General features: G+C 50.8%; 2 protein-coding genes across 9 annotated transcripts; both read right to left on the bottom strand.

Annotated features, from left to right (window-relative positions):
• Positions 1 to 4: 4 nt before the first annotated feature.
• On the bottom strand, positions 5 to 6313 carry NAPRT (nicotinate phosphoribosyltransferase). 2 transcript variants are annotated; one of them, XM_042036531.1, is made up of 13 exons: positions 6096 to 6313; positions 5052 to 5134; positions 4418 to 4500; positions 3817 to 3947; positions 3624 to 3739; positions 3063 to 3256; positions 2768 to 2908; positions 2531 to 2615; positions 2321 to 2401; positions 1370 to 1472; positions 1135 to 1292; positions 824 to 931; positions 5 to 715 (listed from the first exon to the last, which is right to left on the bottom strand). In XM_042036531.1, exons 1-13 carry the CDS (start codon positions 6280 to 6282, stop codon positions 656 to 658), a joined length of 1530 nt encoding a protein of 509 aa, XP_041892465.1. In that variant the 5' UTR covers positions 6283 to 6313; the 3' UTR covers positions 5 to 655. The 2 variants fall into 2 exon arrangements, with proteins under 2 accessions (XP_041892465.1, XP_041892464.1); XM_042036530.1 differs by having other exon boundaries at positions 5007 to 5134.
• A 1357-nt stretch (positions 6314 to 7670) lies between these two features.
• EEF1D (eukaryotic translation elongation factor 1 delta) lies at positions 7671 to 23559 on the bottom strand. Of its 7 annotated transcripts, XM_042036536.1 has the most exons (11): positions 23478 to 23547; positions 20759 to 20769; positions 17556 to 18697; positions 15744 to 15867; positions 13963 to 14034; positions 10547 to 10615; positions 9332 to 9428; positions 9136 to 9239; positions 8661 to 8897; positions 7888 to 8082; positions 7671 to 7772 (listed from the first exon to the last, which is right to left on the bottom strand). In XM_042036536.1, exons 3-11 carry the CDS (start codon positions 18695 to 18697, stop codon positions 7734 to 7736), a joined length of 2079 nt encoding a protein of 692 aa, XP_041892470.1. In that variant the 5' UTR covers positions 20759 to 20769; positions 23478 to 23547; the 3' UTR covers positions 7671 to 7733. The 7 variants fall into 7 exon arrangements, with proteins under 7 accessions (XP_041892470.1, XP_041892466.1, XP_041892471.1 ...); XM_042036532.1 differs by lacking the exons at positions 20759 to 20769; positions 23478 to 23547 and having other exon boundaries at positions 10547 to 10612; XM_042036537.1 differs by lacking the exons at positions 10547 to 10615; positions 17556 to 18697; positions 20759 to 20769 and having other exon boundaries at positions 23478 to 23559.
• Positions 23560 to 23786: the final 227 nt, after the last annotated feature.

The following is a 23786-nucleotide window of genomic DNA, read 5'->3' on the forward strand; positions in this document are numbered from 1 at the left end:
GCCATGGTGGGAAAAGGCCTTTATTTAAATTTTTTGCTTAGTGTGAAGCTCAGTGTGGGTTAGTGCCATGTTTTCTGTGGGAACTGGGGTTAGAGTGCAGGTGCTGGGATCAACCTGAAGCAGGATCAACCTGGAGGTGGGATCAGCCTGGAGCCGGCCTCCACATCCCAGGGAACTCGGCCAGAATGGAAAGAGTTGGAATGTGGCCACAGAGCTGAAGCTTAGAATTGCCAAAGCAAAGATGATCTCCCATGGGTGTCCCATGTCACCCTTTTGGTGGCACCCCAGACTTCGTTCTGGTGCCACCAAGGAGTTTCGGGATGGGGAGGCCACCAGAGAGAGCACAGGGCTGGCAGGGCCACCAAGGAAGGCACAGGAGTGGCAGGGCCACCATGATAAGGCACAAGGCTGGCAGGGCCACCAAGTCGGGCACAGGACTGTCACCTCCAGGGGACGCAGGGACAGCTCTGCCTTCCCCATCCCTGTGTTCCCAGCTTCCCTGCTGGGACCCCCAGGGCGCTCTCCCAGGTCCTGCGCATTCCTCGGGTTAGCACCAGGCAGCGGAAAGGTCTGAATTAGAGCAGCTAATTCCCAACGGGTCACCTGGGCTTCCCAAAAAAGCACGGAGCAGGAGCTGGGGATGAGCAGGGACCTCTCAGTGGCTGCCCTGACGCAGCTCCAGGAAGAGCCGGTGCAGCCGTTCCGTCATGGCCACCTGGGATGGGAACAAGAGGGGTCAGGGAGCAGCTCTGTGGTGGCTCTGCTCAGGCCACCGATTCCAAGTGGCATTCCCAAGTGGGAATGTGGGAAGTGCTGGACGTACCGGGTAGGGCTGTGGCTCGTGGAGCCGGCGGTGAGCGGGGCTGAGCAGGTTCAGGGACACTTGGGCGTGGGTCCTCACCTCAGGCAGGCTGGGCAGGGGCTCACACACCTGCAGGAATGGGGGTCCATGTGGGAAGATCCATGTGGGAAGCCACCACCCAGCACCAATCCCAACGAGCCACCGTGTCCAAGCTGGCACCAGAGTTGTTGGCACATCTCAGAAGCCACCACCGCCCTTGATCCATCACCCAGCGTGGAAGAGAGATCCATCACCCCAGCGAGACGGCCCCAGGAGATGGGACCACCCCTGACCTGGCCATCCCTGAAGTAGGTCCGATGGAGGGGCTCCACAGTGCTGGGAATGACCTTGGTGGTCTCCCCAAGCCGCCCCAGGACACGGATCCCCAGCTCCTGCCCTGCGCTGGGCGACGGCTCCTCTTCCAGGGCCATGAGGTCCATGAAGGGGTGACCTGCCAGGAGGACAGCAGGAAGAGGGTTATGGAGCAGGAGATTCCCCCAGAACTCTGGGAAAGGCCTCCAGACTCACCAGCAGCGTCATAGAGCCGATAGATCGTCTTCATCCCTGGGATTGTCATCTTCTCCTCATCCTCCGTGAGCTTCAGGCATGGGGAGCCATTGACCTCCACCAGCTGTGGGAGAAGGGAAGGGAAGGGATGGGCGCCTGTGACCTCTCTGGGGAGGCCACCGATGCAAATCAGCTGGAAAAAAACAAATAAAAACCCCTAAAACCATCCCAAAATCAGGCATTCTGCCTGTGGAGAACTTGGGGCTTCTGGAGGGAAAAGAATTGGCCATGACCCAACACTGGCACCTGGAACCTCCCCATGTCCTTGGCTGACCCCAGTGTGGGCAGGAGGAGAGGGAAGAATTCTGCCCCTCTGCCCCGCTCAGGTGAGACCCCCACCTGCACAGCTGCCTCCAGCTCTGGGGTCTCCAACAGCAGAAGGACGTGGAGCTGCTGGAGTGAATCCAGAGGAGGCCACAGAGATGCTCCAAGGGCTGGAGACCCTCAGCCATGGAGCCAGGCTGGGAGAGCTGGGAATGTCCAGCCTGGAGAACCTCAGAGCCCTTTCCAGGGCCTAAAGGGGCTCCAGGAGAGCTGGAGAGGGGACAAGGGATGGAGGGACAGGACACAGGGAATGGCTTCCCACTGCCGGAGGGCAGGGTTAGATGGGATATTGGGAAGGAATTCTTGGCTGTGAGGGTGGTGAGGCCCTGGAATGGAATTCCCAGAGAAGCTGTGGCTGCTCCATCCCTGAAGTGTCCAAGGCCAGGTTGGATGGGGCTTGGAGCAACCTGGGATAGTGGAAGGTGTCCCTGCCCATGGGTGGTGGATGATCTTCAAAAATCCCTTCCAAGGCAAACTATTTTGTAGTTCCATGACTCCAGCGGGGCTGGATGGCCATGGAGCAGGTGCAGAGCACCTGGAAGTGGCTCAGAGGATTGGGATATCTGGGATTTAGGCTGCCACCTGTACCTTGTAGACACAGCCCAGCGATGGCTGCAGGGGACACGTCACCAGGTTGGTCCCGATGCCGATCATGTCGATCTCGCTCCCCTGAGGCAGCGGAGAAGACAGAGACCATCAACATTCCAGCCCTGCCAGCACCAGGGACAGCCCAGGTGACATTCCAGCCCTGCCAGCACCACCCAGGTGACTTCCCAGCTGTGCCAGCAGGTTCCTCACCTCCCTCCTAAACTCCTCCAGGCTCTGCTCACTGATGTCATTGCTGACAGCGATGGGGATGGTCTCAAACCAGGGCACCTGGAAGCTGGAAGGAGCAGGATTTGGGAGGATCCATGGATCCACTCGCAGCACCCCAGAGCTGTGAGGGCTCCCAAATCCTGGCAGGATGAGGGGCTGGGTGCAGGTGAGGATAACAGGGATCGGTGACATCCATCCCAGGGCTGCCGTGGGACTCACTGAGCTCCGCAGGCTCGGAAAACTCGCCGGATTTCCTTGGATTGCTGGGCCAGGTCCCCGCTGTCCAGGCGCACTCCGATGGCCCGGTATCCCAACTGGTGCAGCGCCAAGGCCACAGCACAGAAATTGGGCAAGCCACTCCTGGTATGGGCAAGGAAATTGTTAATGACAAGCAGGACACAGATCCAGGGTGGATCCAGCAACGTTTCCAGCCAACATTCCTACTTCAAGGCCACCAACAAGGAGGGACTCATCCACCCCCTGTCCCATGGTGGCAAAGTCCTGGCGTCCTCACCTCCTGACACAGTAGGTGTCCAGCAATCCCTGGAAGTCACACGGGAAGGTGACAGCATAGGACACGAAGGCGGCCAGCTCGCCCTGGTTGGCCTTGGCAGGAGGAGTTTGGAGCAGGTCACAGACTCGCTGCAGCCAGGACACGGCCAGGGCTGCGAGGTCCATGGGATCTCCTCCAGCCCGAGGCGGCAGCTCCTGCCAGGAGAATGTGGGATTTGCACAGTCCATGGCATTATCCAAGGTGCCAGCAGTGTGGGAACACATGGAGTGTTCCATTCCCATCCATCCCACTCTCATTCCTGTCTGCATTCCCATCCCATCCCAACCCATTCCCATCTCCATTCCTATTCCCCTCTACATCCCCACCCCCATGAGATCCCTATCCCATCCCTATCCCACCCTCACCTGTACTCCCATCCCTATCCTCATCCCATCCCATCCCTATCCCACCCTCACCTGCACTCCCATCCCTATCCTCATCCCATCCCATCCCTATCCCACCCTCACCTGCACTCCCATCCCTATCCTCATCCTATCCCATCCCATCCCAGGCACCGCTCACCCGTGGCTGCACCTCCTCCAGGCACCTGAAGGACATGATGAAGGAGTGGGCGATGGTGCCACGCACCGGAATTCCGTAGAGTTTTCCCGCCAGGATGTTGCTGGTGCAGTCGAAGCCTGCGAGGAGGGATGGGGGGGACACCCAGGTGATGGCAGGGCCGCGGTGGCACCGGGCACCACGGGGCGGGACTCACCCCCGATGTAGGAATATTTGGATGCCGAGAGGGCTCCGTCCGGCCCCTGCGCGCGGCGCAGCCCCATCTCCACGAGCTTCATGTCCGGGCCGGCGAGGAGGCGGAATCTGGCAGCGTTGGTGGCCACCAGGCTGGGGGACAAAGGGGACAGGTCACACAGAGCCAAGGGAAAGGGGCTCCAGGACCCTCCCTGCTCAGACAGGGCAGGGATCACCACGGGACTCAGTGGAGAGGGATGTGGAGTTGACCAAGGGGCCCTGGGGGGAACATGGGAACCTCTCTGGGGGACCTGTAGGAGACCAGGAAATCTCTCAGTAGAACCTTTGGGACAGGGAGACCCTTCAGGGGACCACAGGGTGGGCTGGACATGGAAAGCCCTCAGGAAAACTTGGGGGGGACACTGGGACACCCTCTGGTAGTTAAATTCAACTGGTAGAATTCCAGCAGTTAAATTCCAGCGGGGGATTTGTGGGGTCATGGTACCCCCAGGACCAGGGTGTCCCCAGCCTCACATCTCCCCCTGGACTGGGGGGTGCTGCACTCCCTTCCCTGCCCCTCTCCAGCTTCCAGGAGCTTTGGGATCATCCCCATCCCAAAATACCTGGCGTAGTTGACCAGGCACAGCAAAGTGGTCTCCAGCAGCTGCACCACCAGGAGCGGCCCCTTCACCTGCAGGAACGGCACCTGCGGGAACAGCAGTGACATCCCAGCCCCTCCGGAGCTGGGAAAGGCAGGAATGGGAGTCCAAGGGCTCCCAGAGTCAAGGAAAAGGGAAGGCCTGGGCCTGGGAAAGGTGGGATGCCCAGGAAAGGGGTTGGAGGGGGATATTGGTGAAGGAAAAGGGCATACAAGGGGATCCCAGTGCCAGGGAAGGGGGTGCAGGGGGATCCTATTGCCCAGAGTAAGGATCCAGATAGTCCCTGAGCCCAGGAAAGGGCTCACAGGGTGGGGATGCCCAGGATGGCCACAAAGGGGGTTCAGGGGGTCCATGGTGTTGAGGAAAGGGCGATCTGGGGGTTGGAAAGGCAGGAATGGAGGTCCAGGGGCTCCCAGGGTCAGGGAAAATGGGGGCAATGGGGGCTCGAAAGGCAGGACCGGGGTTCAAAGGGGTCCCAGAGTCAAGGAAAAGAGGAGGGCTGGGAGCTAGGAGAGGTGGGATGGTCAGGAAAGAGGATGGAGGAGGGTCCCACCCTGGCAAAGACGACGGAGCCCTCGGGAATGGCGGTGACGGTCACCTCGGAGGCGTCCAGGGTGGCCAGGTAGTCAAAGAAGGCGTCATCCGTGGTGCTGGGCAGGACGGAGCGCAGGTACGCAACGTCTGCGGGGACAGCACGGTGACACCAGGGACAGGGGACACCAAGCCTCCCATGGCCAGGTGGGTGACAGCACCCCCCCAGCACAGAGCGAGACAGGGTGGGGTGGCCCAAGTCCCCTCTGAGGGACATCTCTGAAGGGTGTCCCGGTGTCCCCTCCAAGTTTCCCTGAGGGCTCTTTGTGTCCATCCCCACTCTGTGTCCTCTGAAGGGTCTCCCTGTCCCCCAGGTCCCTCTGAGGGATGTCCCTGTCCCTCTATCAGTTGTCCTAATCCCCTGCAGATCCCCCAGGGGGACCTCCTGTCCCCCAAGTCCCCCTCAAATGTTGTCCCTCTCCCCCACCACAGAACTCAGCTGAGAGATGTCCTTACCCCCTCAAGTCCCTGTGTGAACTGTCCTGGTCCCCTGCAGGTCCCCTTGAGGGGTTCCTCTGTCCCCCCCTAATGCTCCTGGGGGGTTCCCATCCCCAGATCACTCTGAGAGGTGTTCCTGTCCCCCTGAAGTAGCCCCCAGACCCCTCTGGGAGCTGTCCTGTCCCTTACAAGTCCCCTTGAGTTGCTCCCCCATCCTCCCCGGGGGGGAATTTCCCCTCTTCTCCCACCGCTCCCCGCTGTCCTTCCCTCATCCTCTCCCCTGGAGTTGTTCCCTTGTCCCTCCAAAGTCTCCCTGGGAAGGTTCCTCTCTCCCTCTCCCCCCACCGCTCCCCACAGCGCTTCTCCTGTCACTTCCTCATCCTCCCCCCTGTCCCCTTGAGTTGTTCCCCCTCTCCCTCCCCCTTTCCTCGCCCAAGACCCCTGCCCACAACGCTCCTCCCGTCCCTTCCCCATCCTCTGTCCCGCGCTGCCCCCTGGAGTTGTTCCCCTGTCCCTCCAAGTCCCACTGGGAGGCTCCCCTCGCCTACCACTCCTCCCTACAACCCTGTCCTTCCCCCGTGTCCCCCTCTTGTCCCCCGCTGTCCCCACGCACCGGCAGCGGAGAAGCGGAAGGCTCGGAGCCCCCGCAGCCCCTCAGCCAGGCCGGCCCCGAGCGCGAAGGAGCCGCGGAAGGGCGGGCGGCGGAAGAAGAGCTCGGCGGCGGCCGGGGCGCGGTGTCGCCCGGCCCGCCAGTGCCCGTAGGCCATGGACACCTGGTACAGGTCCGCCAGCGGCGCCATGGCGGGGCGGGGACACGGCGACAAGGGAGGGGACACGGGGAGGGGCGGGGGAGGAGCGGGGAAATAGGAGGGATACGGAAGCACGGGGTGGGGGGAAGCGGGGATGGCGACACGGGGCAGCAGGGATGGCAGGACAAGGGGGACGCGGGGATGGCAGGACAAGGGGGACGCGGGACAGGGTTGGTGACACAGCTGGACACGCCGGGTGGCTGCGCACAGTGGACACGTGGCGCGGGGATGGCGGCACATGGGGGACACCGGGATGGCAGCAGAGGGGGGATACAGGGACAGTGGGACACGCGGGACACACAGGGACAGGGCGCCAGGGATCGCAGCACACGGGGGACACAGAGATGGTGACACAGAGGACATGGGACAGGGATGGCAAAACACAGGGATGGCGATAGACCCGGGACACTGGGCACAGGGGATGGCAGCAGAGGGGACACGGGGCACAGGGGTGGTGGCACACGGGACAGGGATGGCAGTACATGGGGCACACACAGGACACATAGGATGGCAGCAGAGGGGACAGGGGGCACACGGGAATGGCAGCACACAGGGGACAAGGGTGACACAGAGATGGTGACGGGGGACAAGAGGGACCAGGAATGGCAGCACACACAGGGGACACGGGGGGGGGGGGGGTGACATGGCAGAAATGGGGCACATATGTGGCAGCACAGTGGGGGGAACACACAGGGCACACGTGGCACCAGCTGTGCCAGCACCTGGAACACCAGGGACTCAGGGTGGCAGCACAGGGGACAAGTGGCACTCCCAGCACTGCTCTGGGGGTGGCAGGACCCTGCATGGGACACGTGTCACACACCAAGTGACAAAACACTGGGGCAAAGGACAACCTGCAGCACAAGCCCATGGAGTTTCCCATGTCCTTGGTACTGGCACCACGTGACCCCGGACCTTGGACTCTGGCACTGAACAGACCTCGTGTTCCCAAAGTCAGGAACATCACCTGTCCTCTCCCCAGGCCACACTCAGCTGAAGTGACGGGGCAGGGAATCAACAGGAAAATAGGGATGAAATCCATCCCAAACGAGCAATTCCTGAATTCTTCCTGGTTATTCATCCTGGGTTTTTTGTAGGGAGTGACTGGGTCTCTAAACCTTGGGAAAGGTGGCTGGAAACACCCTCAGACCTTCATTCCAGCCCCAAATTCAAAGTCCTCGTCTCAAGATCTTTCCTTCCACCAATGATGAGGAAATCATGGAATGGTTTGGGTTAGGAGACCTTAAATATCTCTCATTCCAAGCCGCTGCCATAGGGGAGGACACCTTCCAGTAGCCCAGGCTGCTCAAATATCCCAAAATCTCCCACCAAATCCCTCTGGAGAAGCTGCACCTGAAGGAAAAACCCACAACCCTACATGCACGCCCAACGTTCATCTTTATTAGTTCCGGGTTCAGATGAGGGGGATACAGTTTTTCCTTCTAAATCTTGTTAAAAGCAGCAATGTCCACGCTCTGCACCTGGAAGGGGACAAAAGCTGGAGTCATCCAGGTGTTCCCAGGAAAACACACCAGAGTTAACCCCTTCCCATGGGTCCCTTTCCAACTCCTCCCAGTATCCAGCTCCCAGACTTACGTAGTCCTCAAACTTGGTGATCTCCTCCTCCAGGATGTCTGTCCCGACTTTCTCATCCTCCACCACGCATTGGATTTGGAGTTTCTTGATGCCATATCCAACTGGGACCAGTTTGGAAGCTCCCCACACCAACCCATCCATGTGGATGGAGCGGACGCACTCCTCCATCTTGGCCATGTCGGTCTCATCGTCCCACTGGAAAAGCGGGAATTGGGAGGTTTTAGCGTTTTCCTGGAGATCAACAGCAGCTCCAAGGGATATCCAAGTGACACTGTGACACCTCTGGGAATGTCACAGCTGATCCAAAGTCTCCTTCCTTGGCTGGAGAAGGCTCCAGAAGACCTTGGAGCCCTTTCCAGTGCCTCAACGGGATCCAATAGAGCTGGAGAGGGACTTTGGATAAGGGATGGAGGGACAGGACAAGGGGGAATGATTTCCAACTGGGATAGGGTGAGATTAGATGAGATACTGGGAAAAAATTCCTCCCTGGGAGGATGAGGAGGCCCTGGAATAGGATTCCCAGAGAAGCTGTGGCTGCCCCATCCCTGGAAGTGTCCAAGGCCACTTGAAGCAACCTGGGATAGGGGAAGGTGTCCCTGCCCATGGAGTAAGATGGGATTCAAGGTCCCATCCATCCAAACCCATTCTAGGATTCCATGGCAACAAATCCCACTTCGCTCCAAGCCCCTTGTTTGGAATTCTACCACCACCAACTTGGATGAAAGAGGATTCCCAGCCTCACTCCCAGAGCTTCCCAAATTCCAATCACTCACCGGCTTCACATCCAGCAGGATGGAAGATTTGGCGATGAGTCCTGGCTTCTTGGCTTTCTTCTCCGCGTACTGCCGGAGCCGCTCTTCCCGGACTTTGGCAGCTTCCTGGTCTTCCTCCTCATCATCGCTCCCAAAAAGGTCGATGTCATCATCCTCATCATCCTCGGCAGCAGCCGGCTCGGCTTTCTTGGCCGGGAGCTCCACTTTTTTGGAGGGAATGCTGAATGGTTCCACTTTCTTCACCGGATCCGAGTTTTTTTAAGGGAAAAGAGGGAAAAGGTTAACCTGGAGTTGGAGCAGAGCAGCCAAAAAAGCTCAGGAATGGGAATCCCCACTGCTCAGGACGCGGAACAATCCCCACACACTGCGATATTCATATGGATTTATCGAAACAGGACGTTTGTCCACATGGATCTTTGATCCGGCCGTAATTTGAATTCCTAGAGAAAAATTCCAGCATTTTTCCAAGGCTCACCTGGGTCGGAGGAACAGGTGAAGGCTGGTGGGAAGTTGAGGATTTCTCCAGAGCGTTCAGGCGGCTTTCCAACTTGAAAATGGCCATCTGGAGGTCTGCAACAACTGGAAAAAGAAGGGAAAAAAATAGGAAAAATGACCTTAAATTCCCAGTTTCGTGTCAGGTCTCCAGCCAGGACAAGGATTCTCCCACTCACCACTGCGGAGGTTCTGGTTTTCCACTTCCAGGTGGGAAATTCGGGACAGAAGCTCATTTTGGTCACCAGCAGCCCCCAAGGAGGTTGTGCTTGCGCTCTGCAACGAGGAAAACCGGGATGAAAGCGAGTTGTTTCCCCTCCTCCTGAAAATTCCATGAAGCAAAGCAGAGTCATGTCCTCGGGGAGGGAGAAAATTTAGGAGCTGAACTAAAACCAAGGGTATTTTCTCTAAATTAGGATAGGAACTAATGGAGCAGCTCTAGAAAATGAAGCATGGACTAAATCCCAAGGAATTTCAGCTGGCACCAAGGAGCAAAGGATAAAATCACTTCTCCCACTCTCAGATCCCAAAATGCCACAAAAACCACCCAAAATTTATACGAAAATTTCATACTGAGCCCTTTAAAAAAATTCTTGGAGTCTCTCAGTCTCCTCTCCCAACCCACTGAGGGACAGGAATGACCGGCCTAAGGTAACACTGGGAAAGCTGGAAAGATGCCAGGATTTCTACTCCCACCTTCCCCAAGCCAGCTTTTAATTCCTAACAATTTCAACCTGCTTTAACACATCCTGAGGGAATAATTATTCCACTCTGGCTTCCAATGGATTTTTTGACAGCAAAAAAAGAGCTTTTTTTTTTTTTTTTTTTAATGTTAAGGAGGTTCCTTATCCATCAATTCCAGGCAGCAAAGGCAAAGAAAATAATGGGATTTGCCCTTGAATTGTCATTTCTAAGTGAAAAGAGAGAATAATTTATTCTCTTTGACCCTGCACAAAATTCCAACATGCAATCTCAGCAGATGGAGAGGGAAAAGCAGGGGTAAGATGAAGAATGTGAGGCACAAGGAAAGGTGTGAATCATGGAACGGTTTGGGTTGGAAGGGATTTTAAGGATCATCCAGTCTAACACCTTCCACTATCCCAGGCTGCTCCAAGCCCTGTCCAACCTGGCCTTGGACACTTCCAGGGATGAGGCTGGGAGATACCAAAAGAGCAGGAAAAAATTCCACCTCCGACACCTCAGCCACGGATTCAGGCTCAGGAAGGTGAGCGCAGATCCCTGGACACGGAGCTGGGACAACTCCCTGTTATCAGATCCCATTATCCAGGTTTATCTGGGTGCCAAACACCGAGGAAGGAGAACTTGCTCCATCCTTGTCCCACCAAATCCTCTCCCGTTTTTCCAAAGGCTCCATCCATGCACGGCTCACTTACAGCAGAGCGTCTCGATTGTTTCTTGGGATGGGCACAAGGAGCTTCCTTGCTCCGAGCAGGCGTCTTCTGCTGCAGGGGGGGAAAAGGTTTGGGAAGATGGGAAAGGGTTTCACTATTCCAGAGAGAACTCAAGCGCAGGGAAGATCCGCATGCAAGGAAAAGTTACGGAGCGGTGGGAAACAGCCTCACACTGCACGCAAACATTCCCCCAGGAATTCTGGGATCTTCTCCGTGAACATCTCGGTGCCTGCAGGGAGCTCATGCAGCACTATGGGCTCATCACACCATGCCAGCCCTGATGCTCCAAGGATGGAAATCATGGAATTACAAAGTGGGAAAACCCTTCTGAGCCCATCGAGTCCAAATGTTCCCCCAGGGTCACCACTGAGAGCGTCCCCAAGTGCCACATCCACAAAATCCCTGCATGGATGGGGACTCCACCCCTGTGCCAGGGCTGGACAGTCCCTTTCCATGAGGAATTTTCCCAATATTCCAGCTAAATCTGCCCTCTGGTGGGGTTTCCTTTCATCCTGTCCCTCATTCCCTGGGAGCAGATCAGGGATTTGTGGAAGTGAGAAGGTTCCCCCTGAGCTTCCTTTGTTTCCAGGCTGAGCCCTCCCAGCTCCCTCAGCTGCTCCTGGTGCTCTGGACCCTTCCCAATCCATTCCCTGGAAATGCTCCAGCCCCTAAATGTCCTTCTTGTGAGGGACTCAAAATTCCCACAAAGATTGGAGGTGCCTCAACATTGCCAGCACAGGAAGAGGACATTTCTCTTCCCTGTTCGTAACAATTCCTCAAAAAAAAAAAGAGGGAAGAGCATGGGAAGAGCAAGGGATGCCTGTCCCAAGCTCAAGCAATCAAGAGATCTTAATTGGAACCCATAAGACAATGCAAGAGGCACAACCAAGCCCCAAATCCTGGGATGAGTTCAAAAATTATGGGAAAATTGCCTCTATGACACTCTGGGATCTTCCCTGAGGAAAGGACGCTCCAAGATTTGGGAATGTGGATAGCACACCTCCATTAGAGCACACAAAAACTATTCCCTCTTCCAACTTCCAGCTCCACACAAGTATCCATGAATTTTATCAGGGATAAGAATTCAGAATTCCAAAGGTGGGGAGTTCCACAGCATCACTCTCCTCATTTCCTGTACACTCTCTGCTTGGATAAAGCCCTTAAATCCTTCTTTTTTTAAATTTTTGTGCTGAACCCACCTCAGAGTTGCAGCCTATTCCAAATATTTTGGACAGTTCAAGTGTTTGGGAAAGCTGGAATCTCACCAGGATTGTGCATAAATTTAATCATCCAAGCAAAATAAATCCCTGGGAATTATGAAGGGTACCTTGGGATATAAACATCTGTTATTCCCTGAAGTTTGACTCCCTAAAATACATTATAAATATCAGAGACAATAAAGATTTTCCTCATGTTCAGGTGGAATTTCCTGTTCCACTTCCTGCTTTTCCTCATAATCCAGGAGCTCCATCATATTCCTAGACTCATTCCAGGCCTGTCTTTTCCCCAGGAGACCAGAGCTGGACCCAGTTTTCCAGCTGAGGCCTCACCTGGGCTGAGGAGAAGGGCGGGATCACCTCCCTGGATCAGGGAACAACTCAGGATCCAGGGAATCTCCAGCCATGGAGCCAACTGGAAACTGCTAAAATCTGGGATGGCCATGCAAAGCTGGATGAAAGGGATGTGCAAACAAATGTTTCCAGTGGCAGAGCTTTATCCCGTTTTTCTGGAGGCCTCGACCATTCCAAGTGCTCATTCCTGCGTTTTATGACACAATCCCAGCCTGAAATTCCCAGCAAAAAGGCCAAAACTCCCATTGTCCCATCTTTTCAGAGCCAATTCTTCCCTTGCCACATCTAAAGACCCCTGACAATAACTCTGGAGGAAGGAAAGGCAAAAATCTCGCAATAAAAACGTTCTTCCTGCTTTTCTCCGGATCACACAGTGTAAATTCAGGTTTTGGGAATGTAAGGAATAAGTTTAAGTTTAGGAATGTTCTACAGTCAAGCCTGGTTATCCAAGATTAATGATGATCCTTGAGGGATGCAAGCTACAAAAGCCGAGTATTCCAATTATTTTTCAGTGGAAGATCCAACCCCCTCTCCCAGGAACAAAAAAAAAATCCAGCAGAGGAATTTTTTACATCCAGCACTAATCCCCCAAAAACATCTGCAAACAATTTATATCCCAAAATTCCTGTCCTGGCTTTGGGCTGGTGCTTTGCCAGTTCCCTGTTACAGCACCTGGATGATCCAAACTTCTGGGATTCTCTCCCAAAAAAAGCTCTTTAACAGGAGTCAGGGAAGAAATTCCTCATCTTTGGCAAACCATTCTGGAAGATGAGGATGAGCAGCACTTCCAGGTGATTTGGGTTTAGATTCCCTGCCCCTTGCCCAATTCCAAAAGTTCTTCCCAAAGGAATTTTTGTGCAGAGTTCTTTGATCCTGTTTGGGATGGGGGCCTCCTTTATCCATGTTTTTTTTTTCCTTATAAAATGAGAGTCAGGAAAATTTTCCTTAAGTTGTTGGCTGAAATATTGATTCCTTATATTTATCCCAAATGTCTGGTTCCTTTCTCCTGGTGTAAGGAGGAATATGGAATATTCCCCTTGGGAAAGGGGGAATTCCTTGTTGTTCCCTGATACTGGGCTGATCAAGATAGAAACTGAGGGTGTTAAACATTCCAAGAGGGAATTATGAGACCAAATAACAGATGGATTCCTTTGGGAGTCCTACTGCAGAGGTAGGGAGATCAAGACACCTGGGCTGTATTCCATGGATTTTCCTTTCCCATAAAACAACTCCACTTATTAATATTTTAACTTCCTTTTACAAAAAGGAAGGTTTTTAACGCTCTTGTCTGCACTCAGCACAAAAACACCTCCACAAAGGATATTCCTGAGCTCCTCCAGGATGCTCCAGCCTTGGAGCTTGTAACCAAGCTGAATTCCCTGGATACAGCAGATGGAAAACACCTTTTTTTTTTATTTTTTTTTTTTTTGGCACATACCCTAAACTGGAAGCAAAACAGGGAAGAGAAGGTGGCAGCCCAGTGTATCCCAAAAAAGAGCCACACACTCCAGTGCTTGGGAGTTGGAACCTGTTAGTTAAGACCCATGGGAACATCCCACCAGGAGAAAGGAAAAAAAAAAAAAAAAAAAAAAGGAAGGAAGGAAAAGCCCAATTCAAGGAATTCTTTTCACCCAAATCCAGTTTTGGCAGCGCTGCCAGCGAGCAGCGCATCGGGACAGGATGGAGCTGGTGGGACACGGCGCTGCACACCTTGGTCTTCTCCTCTAACTTCCAACCAAGAAGCCAAACAATCTATGGGATTAGAATTCCACAAAAAAAAAAAAATATGGATGCAGGCAGCCAGCTGGTGAGAGCTTGGGTACTCACTCCGGCCAGCGATTTCTGGATATTCTCCCTGGCTCTGGCAATGTCGCGGAGGATCGTGCTGGCTCCGTTCTCCTGCAAACAGCGCAGAAAGAACCAAGAGTTTCTTTTTAAAAAAAAAATATTAAAACATGGGGGAAAAAAAATCAGCAGGGAAGTTCAAAAAAAAAAAACCCCAACAAAAGGAGGGAAGAGCGGGGGGAATTGGGAATTTTCCTTTCCATGATTCAGCGATTTTTGCTGCAAGGACTGGGGCTAAATCAGGTGGCACCGACTGCAATCCCTGGTCATGTGTCCTGAAAGATCATCCAGTCAAAGAGCTTTTAAATTCCCTGTGATTACCCTGAAAGGTTTGGGAAGCTGCCAGAGGGTTGGAGTGACTCCAGAACTCCTTAAAAATCCAGCTTCAGGCAGGATTTTTCCATAATATTACCTGAGTTCAGGCAGGAAGTGACAACCCTGACTCCAGCACTCTATCCAGAGAGGTGCAATCCAGAACACCAGGAATTTTTTCCCTCTGCTCCTGCTGCCATGCCTTAGCCTGGATTTCAAGATTCCCTCCCTGGGAATTCCATGATCCATTCACTCCTTGCCTCTCCCAGACTGCAACCCCCACCAGCAAAATCCGAGACATGAAACCTCCCACAAGCCCCAAATCCTGAGGTAAACAGAAAATAAAGGAGAACACTCTGGACACATCCAGGTGGGTCCCACTTCCTGCTGCTTCCAAGAAGGTTTTAAGGAGTGTGGGGATATTTTTCCATAGGAAAAGTGGCTGATAAATTGCTGCAGGATCTCCAGAGATCCTTCAAACCACCTTTCCCAAGCTGAACTCCTTCACTGGAAGCTCCTGATGTGCCTTGAAATAGTTGAACTGTTCCAAGAGGTTTTCACTCCAAAATCTGCTTCCAGCACTCATCCAGAGCTTCCCAATCTTTTTTATTCCCTTCTCCCAGGTGCTGTGCCAGCACCTAAGCCATGATGGGCAGCAGGAATAGCCACAATGTTCTAAAAGTTATTATTTAAGCAAATAATTCCTTGTAAACTCTTAGAAAGAGGCACTGAACATTCATCATTCCAAAGGCACGAGCAGTTAGGAGCAGGAAGAGGTTAGGAAAGCTCTGAACCTTGGAACAGGAATAATTTGGGGATAATATTGAAGCTAGAAGTACTTCAGCTCAGCAGGATCATGCTTCCCCCTCCACCTTCCCCATCCCAACTCACCGGTACCATGACAGAGTCTTCCACTGGAACACCTGGAATATTTCCAGGGGTACAAAGAGAGGGATAAAAAAAATCCCCCCAAAAAAACCATCTCTGGAGCTGTGGTGCCTCTCTTCAAACTTCAGGTTATGTGTATTCCCTTGGAATATCCCAAAGGAAAGCTTTGCTGCTCCAAAATGGAAGCAAAGCAGAGTTTTCCCTGGATGAAGGGGGACAGGACAACTCTTTGCCAATAAAATTGGGGATTTGGGGATTTCCAGCTCAAACTGTGCCCCCACAGATCCCAGCAGCCTGGAAAAATTAAGGACAACTGCTGGAAGCTAGGACAGGTTCACCTGTTAGAAAGGCACCTGATCTCCCAGTTCCTTGGGATCAAATCCTTCAGGTTCTACAGAAAATGGTGGGAAGAAAAACCCCAAACCAGACAAAAAGGGTCATGAACAGCTTAGAGAGCTCCAGGAAGACTTGGAATAAAACAGCACCGAGAGTGGAAATCCCACAAAATTCCAGGTGGATCATGTCCTTTGACTTACTCTGGAATTCCTGGGAATGGGAATTACCTGCTGGCGGGAGGAGCCACCCATGGGGCCGTTCATCTGCTCGTAGAACCTTCGCTCGGCGTCGTCGTATTTGTACTTCTCAAACCAGATCTTGTCGTGCAAGAAGTAATCCACAGCCATTTTCCTGGGAAAAGGGGGGGGAAATATCCACAAAACGTGAATTCCTGCAAGGATTGAAGGTTAACAGCTCGTCAGGAGTGGTTTCTGTGCCTGCAGCTCGGCTTGGCTGTGGATTTAAGTATCCAGGATCCTCTTAAAAAGCCAGGACAGATTAATCACCCACCTGCCTGACCCGGATGTGGAGTGGGGATGGGACGAATCAGCTGATCCAGACCTTATTCCACAAAAAAAACCCCAAAAAACCAGGATTTTCTAGTTCATGCTAAGGAAAATGTCTTGTGTAGGAGAATAAAAAGGGAATAGAAATCATGGAATGGTTTGGGTTGGAAAAGACCATAAAGATCATTTAGTTCCACCCCCCTGCCATGGGACACCTTCCACTATCCCAGGTTGCTCCAAGCCTCATCCAACTTTTCCCTGGATACTTCCAGGGATAGGGCATCCACAAGTTTTCTGGGAAATCTGTGATGAAAATCAGCAAGGCAACACTTGGATGTGACGGACCTGGCACTACACGGAAAAACAGCACAAAACACCCCAAATCCTGCTGTAGGATTCCCTCCTGGGAAATGGAGGATTTTTATGGAGCAGCTTCCAAAGGTGGATTAAATTCTTAATTTGAAGGGAAACAGAGCCCTCGAAAAGAAGAAAAGCCCTGAATTCCAGCAGGGGACAGGGACGGAGCAAGCAGAAGTTTGAGGTGGAGAGCAGGGATAGAGCAGCACAAGGAAACCACAACTGGAGCAGGCTCCACAAACCTTCTCCTTGCCATCCCAAATCCCAGAGTTTCCCATAAAACACTTCCGTAGAAGCCAAAGCTGATTTTCCTGAAATCAAATCCCTTCTTATCTCACCCACCCACTCAGAAGAGACACAGGACCTGCACCAAAACCACTCTCCACACCCAAATCTCCAGGACCTCCTGGAATTCCAATCAAGATCATTCGCAGAAAATCCCAAATAAAGGCAAATTTATCCCACATTTTTACAGAGACACGTGGATTTTCCCAAATACCCAGTTCTGACCAAGTAAAGGGAAATTGATCCCAAACAGGACCAAGCAAAAAGTATTTGACCTCTAAATCCCTTGATGCAAAGATCCTAAAAGCTTTCCAACAAATCCCAACAAAACTCATGGATCTGAAGTGTCAGGAAATAAGGACAGATACTCCAAGAGTCTTTTTCTCCCAGGAATATCAGTCTCTACCTTAGCTCTGCACACATCTAAGCCTTTGGAGAGGATCCAAGGGCATTCCAAAGATTAACAGACTGGATATAAATTCCCTCAAAAAACCAAACTACAGCACATGCTCCCACAAGAGTGATTCCCTAAACTGTATTCCAGTCATTCCCAAACCTTCTTCAAGCTGGATACCGGTTATGAGGCTGATTTTTATATGGAATAAGAGGATGGAAAGGAGGATGGTGCTGTATCCATGCAAAAACAGGGGATACTGAGCTCACTTCCCAGCCCTGCCTCTCAACATTTTCACCTCTGGCTCCACACAAACGCAGCCTTTATCCACCAGAATTCCTCAGGAGAATTCCTTGAAAGATTTTCCCCCCAGCTCCCTGCCCACAAGGAGCATCTCCAAGTCCACCCAGTCTTCTCCACATGCAAATTCCTTCCGGCTCAATCCTGACCCGGCCGGTTTTTTGCATGGGTTTTACCCCCAAAGAAACTTCTCCTACTTCATTTCCGGAGCAGGAATGCTCGGAGCAGCTGGATGGGAGGGATTTTCTGCAGCAGATTCCTGGATCCCAGTCTTCTCTGCTGCTCTGGCCGCTTCCAGGGCGAAATATCGGGATTCGGCCCTGTCGTAGGTCACCTTGTTCAGCCACACCGATTCGCTGTCCTTGTGCAGGAAAAAGCAGCAGGTGGCATTTTCCTTGGGAGAACTGGGAAGCTGAGGATTGGTGCTGATTCCCATTTGCTTCCCAAGGTTGTGGGTCTTGGATGCTTCCGGGCAGCCGCGTTGCCACTGTTGGATTTTATCTGAGGGGTGTCCATCCAACATCTTCTCATAAAAATTCTTCTCAGCGTCATCGTAAAGAGGTTTTTCCAGCCAAACCTCGGATGCCAGAACTTCCCAGTTGGAAATCTGTGGCTTCCCATTGACCGTCTGCTGGTCGGAGCTGGGCAAACTGGGAATGGAGGCCACGGAGGAGTTGGGAATGGCGGGAGCCAAGCCTGGCGTGGCAGGAGTGGGCAAGGCAGTGCCGTAGCCCTCATCCGGCGTTCCCAGCCTGGAATTCGCGCACACGGATGGGATGGCCAGGACACTGGGAGGAAGGAAAAACTGGGATTTTTCCATAAACGCCCTCTCGGCCTTATCGAAGTCAAGCTTGTTGATCCAAACCCCTTGGACAACGTGGTGACAGGCGGCCAGGCTCCCGTGGGAACACACCGGGAGCATCCTTGGCTTGGGAATATCTTGGCTGGATTTCGACCTGGCCACGGCAGGGGATTCCTGAGCCATTTTTCCAGTCTCAGGAGATTCCTGACTCTGGGAATCCGCTAGTTTTTTCCTGTAGACGTTCTCAGCACGGTCGTACAAGGGCTTGTCAAACCACACGTGCTCCGCCGACATTCCCGCCAGGATCGCGTCCAGCTTGGAATCCTGAGCTTTGGGTTTCGGGGAGCGCTTCCGTTTCCGTTGCTTTTTGCCATTCCTGGGTTTTTTTGGGTCCCCCTTGAACTCCCCCTCCAAGGAATCCTCGTGGCAGATCCCGTTGACGGCCTCGGGCTCCGGCGCTTCCCGCTCGGCTTCGTCGTGCCGGTGCTTTTCCAGCCAAACTTTGTCCACGGAGCAGGGAGTTTTCCGTGTCCTCATCTTCCCGAAAAAATTGGCAGCATGAAGAGATAAGCACAACAATGTAGTGGCAGAAAAAGCAAAGCAAGGGCATGCAGGAGATTTTTTTATATCCATTAATATCCCTGGGAAAAGAGCTCCAATATTCCATTTATTTTTCCCTTTTAGGATAAGTTTGAGGTCCAAGGAATTCAACGCAGCCGAAACCACCTTCCTCCTAAAATACTCCTGCTGTTGTGCCAAGAATTCTCCCCGTTATTCCAAATTTTAAGGCAACAGGCAGGAAAAAACCATAGGATTTTGTTCAAATCCTTGGGAATTAGAAGATATTATTCCAAGTTAGTGGATTAGTCATTAATTATTTGTTAGTTATTCCCAATTAGGCAAAATTTTTGGAAAACTGGCTCCAATTTTTGAGATTTTGGAGGTTGTTGTTTACTCCTGATTGGCTTTTCCTACTAAAAAGCAGCTGCTGAAAAACTGGGATATAATTTCAGGATAAAATCCAAGTTATTGGCAAATTACGTTTGTCCAGGAGCTGCAAATCTCGTGATTAATTCAATAATTAATTAATAAAAAATTGATCTGTGGCAGGTTGCCAAATAGAATTCCCAGAGAGATGCAATGTCCTCAAAGGTTTGTAATTCCAAAGGCTCCTGGAAAACTTTGGAAGCCTCAAGTCAAATGCTTGGCTTTGAATTCCAATTTAATTTTAAAATTTAATTTTAAAATTTATTGCTTTTACTTGAAAATGTAATTTAAAATTTCCACATAAATGCTTTTTTTGCCTCTTGACTATTTCAATTGCAATTTATAAATTAATAAACTGAACTTTTGCCTCTAAAATCTTAAATTTATAGAGTTTAAAATACCAAATTTTATATTCCAATTACACAAATCATGAGGAATAGCAAAAGGAGATTTTTCTTTTTTTTTTCCTTGAGTTGGGAAACCAATTCAGCTAAAAATGCTTAAAACTTGAGTTTTCAATTCAGAATTTAAAAAAAAAAATCAAAATTGAAGCTTATTTTGAATTTTTATATTTAAGTTTTTCTCTTTTATTGTAGGGAGATATAAATTCTTGTTAGGACCTTTAAATAGAAATAAATTTAATTATAGTAACTAAATAGCATAATAAATTTAAAAAGTATAATAAAAGCAAATGATTGAAAATAATTTCAATTTGATTAGAATAAAGCAAAAATTTCCACTAAATATTAATTTTCCAGGCTGGAAAAGAATTAAATGACATAAATTCCACGTGTTGGGCATTAATTCCCTTCCACATATTCCCAAAGAGCAGCAGTCCAGGAATACCGCAGCCCAAAATCCATGGGAAAGCAAAATTCCCCACCAACAGTGAGTTAATAGGACAATAAATTGGAATTTTTAGGACTTCTAAGCAGAAAATCCCATTTAGGACACGCTCTGCTTGTCCCAAATTTCCCATTTCTTTGAGTGATTCCAAGGAAAAATGGGATTATTTTAACAGGAATGTTCTACTACTTCAACAAGAACTTCTTGTAGGTGGAAAAAGTCAGGATTTAGTTGGATTTTGCACCCAAAAAAACCCTAAAATAAGGGGTTTATTATACTTTTTTAATTAGAGCTGAATTTGCACAAAAAAAGAACTAAAATTTCTGGGATTTTTGTAATTCTGAGGGATTTTGCACCACAAAAATTCCTAAAATTTAAGTTTTTTCAAAACTAAATTTAAAATTTGAATTTTTAAAATTAAATGTTAAATTCTTCCCCCAACTATTAATTTTTTATTTATTTATTTCAGATGGTTTTGCTCCAGTTTTTAAGCAGCTCCAAGCCCTGGAATTGCAGCCTCCATGGATGAGGTGAATTATGGAGCAGGAATTCCATAGGAATTCTATAATGAGGAGTTACCAGGGGATTCCCTCCAAACAAAGAACTGTTTTAACAGAGCTGAAATTAATTTAAAAAACCCTTTAAAATTAAATTATTTCTAAGAAAACTCTGCAGTAATTTGTCTAATAAATATCCCAGCAGTGCTGATATTCCCAGATTTTCCAGCATTCCCAAAAAAACACATAACAATTAGAGGGTACTTACTTTTTTAGCTCCTATGCCAGCATTAAAAAAAACAGGATAAAATTAGAGAAAAATTCCAATTTCTATGGATGCAGCAGCTCCTCAGCCTAATGATTTAATTAATAATTAATGGATTAACTCATTAACATATTTAATTAAGTTTAGAGCTGATGAACTTTCCAGAACTCCATGAAGTTTGTGAACCGACACCACAAAAAACAAGTTTATTTTCATTTTCAATTACAAGGAAAAGAACATTATTGTGATGTTATCCAAAAGGATTTTCCCATCCCAGCAGCCAGAGAATTCCCAACCTGCCATCCCAATCCTGGCACGTATTGATGGAGCTCAGAATCCAAATTTTTGGTTGATTTTACACCAAAATAATTCCCAACATTCCTGCAGCACGTTTTTGCTTCCATGAGAGGCCAAACTTCATGTTTAGTCCTGATAAATCCCAAGTTTTCAAGGAAATAAAGCTTCTAAACAAGGAAAAATTGGGAAAAAAAGTGTCATTTCTCTTCTGTGTCCATCAGTTTTCCTGGAGGAACCTGGGCAAAAGGGATTTTAATCACACAAACCATCACCTTTCAACGTTTTCCACCCAAAAATGCCATTTTTACCTCCTGAAACACAAAGTTTTAGGATTAAAAACCACACAGTGGTTTTGGGAATGTTCTCTCTCCACTGGGAAATATCAGAGCCCAGAAATTCAGGATGAGTTCAAGATCCATCAGGGAAATCAAAATAAATCAAAATATTAACACCAGTGTCTATTCATTTTAAACCAGCTCCTCTGCTGGTTTCATTCCCTAAAATTGGCTCTTCCCCCAAGTCAGACCCTCAGCATCACCTTTGCTATGACACAAAGCTCCACATTCCAGGAAAACACAACAATTCCCATCCTTGATCACCTAAAACCACAACTTTCCGCTCCAAGCTGCTGATTCCTAATGAGATAATCCTGGATACGGGAAATCAGCAGTAGGGAAAGACAGGGAATGTGTCACCTTCTGGAGAAATAGGAAAAAAGAGTCGGGAATAAACAGCTCAGGTGAGGAGAAGTCCTACCTGAAGGTCAAGGAGAAATGGGACACACCTGGAAACGGAGAGGAAAGAATTACAGGCACACAGCTCAGAAAAGGGAATTTCTCATCCCTAAGGATTGTGACCATCGGGATCCCAATCAATTCCAAATCATCAGTGACCTGAATGCGACAGAACAAATCCATGTGGGATTTCTGGGAACACCAGTGTGGCAGCCTCAGCAAGTTTAGTCAGGGATGTAATCCTTCAAAAACCCCATGGAGCACAACAGCAGGCTCTGCCCGTTCCCAAAATAGTCTGGAAATGGATCCCTCCCTCCTGAGCATCGAGACGAAAAAAAACCAGGGAGAGGACAAACCCCACCAAGGCAATGGAAGTTTGGGAACAGCAGCACAAGGAAAAGAAGGACAGGTGAGATAAGCAGAGCCCAGCTGCACCTACAGGAGCTGATTTTCCAGGGTTTCCAGCTCCAGGATAAGTTTGGAAAGGCAGCCAAGGGGGCTGGGATATGGGATGGATCAGTTGCTCTGTGCCAGGACACGGCAGCAGCTCCAGTTTCCCTTTGCAGCAAGTGACTGGACAAAAAATCCAAGGAATGGGGGGAGGAGCAGATCCTCAAGGCACCTGGGGATGTGTGAGATCCCTATATTCCCCTCCCTACCAGGAGGTGAAGGCTTTAATACGTCAGGAATATTCCCAAAAAACAGGGAATGTGTCCCCACAAGCTGTGGAAAACCCCAAAGGTTTAGGGAGACCCCCAGCATGAATCCACCCACCCCTTACCTGTAACAGAGAGTTCCTAAATCCTGGGAAAGAGACCCCAAAGACATGGAGAATCCTAAAATCCCCCCTGTGCCTGGAAAGGGATCCCCCAGATAATGAAGAGATCTCCCACATCCTTCTTTTTGGGATGTGAGGGGAGGAGAGACCCCACAGGGAATACAGGAGGGCTTCCACACACTCCTTCCCAGAGGCCTAAAACATTGGGAATTGGGGGTGTCACCCCAATATTCCCTGGGCTTTTAAGTGGGGAAGGCAGTCTCAGGAAACAAGGGCATCCCTAAATCTTTTCCTTCAGGAGCCTTAGGAACTCCCATGACTCCCTTCCCAGACCTACTAAAGGAAAAAAGACTTAAGACATTGGGAAGGAGGGGTTGCTCCAGCATTCCTTAAGAGTCTAAGCAAGGAAAAGTTATCCCAAAAACCAAGGGCAGCCTAAATTTTCTCCTTCAGGACTCTAGGGGGAAGGAAGGGATGCCACAGAGGATGGGGGAACTCCCCAAACTCCCTTCCCTAAAGCTTTAACAGGGTAAGAGACCCCCACATACAAGGAAAGGCCCCCAAAACTCCCTCCTTCCCACCACTGAGGGAAGGAGCCCTATTCCCAATTACAGGACCCCCAAATCTCTCTTTCCACGGGAAAGTGCCCTAAAGATAATAAAGGGGGTGACCACAACCTCCTTCTTGGGGATTCTGAGATGACAAAGGGACCCTAAAGACCATGAAGGGGCCCCTGAGCCCCTTACCCCCAAATATCCTGAGGAGCCCCGCCACCTCCCGCCCTAGAGGTGTAAAGGACGCTCCGGAGACCCCCGAAACTTCCACTGCCGAGGCTCAGGGAGAAGGGTAAAGGACCTTAAGTGCGGGTATAAGGATTCCTAGGGCCTGGAAGGGGCTGGAAACCAGGACTCACCGACAGCGTTGACCCCTCAAAGCCCCTCCGCTCCCTTCGGCAGCCGCCGGGATAAAGGGGGGCAGCGTGCGGCGCGCGGAGGGTTATGGGGGAGGCGCGTACCATACGTGGCGCCGGGGGGGGTGGCGAAGGGGGTGCGCGATGGGGAGACTACGTGTAGCATATACAGTGCGGGGCCTGTCTCCCCCCACAATAAAGGAACATGTGGAACATCACGGGGCGGTGGAAGCGGGATGCGCGGACCACCCACCCGTAACAATTAGGTTGCGCTGCCCCCCCCCTTTTCCTTGCCAAGTTGGATTCGTTCTC

This window comes from Corvus kubaryi, unplaced genomic scaffold (genome assembly GCF_017639235.1).
Source record: "Corvus kubaryi isolate FWS band 111438036 unplaced genomic scaffold, C.kubaryi_AGA036_p1.0 37385, whole genome shotgun sequence".
Classification (NCBI taxonomy): domain Eukaryota; kingdom Metazoa; phylum Chordata; class Aves; order Passeriformes; family Corvidae; genus Corvus; species Corvus kubaryi.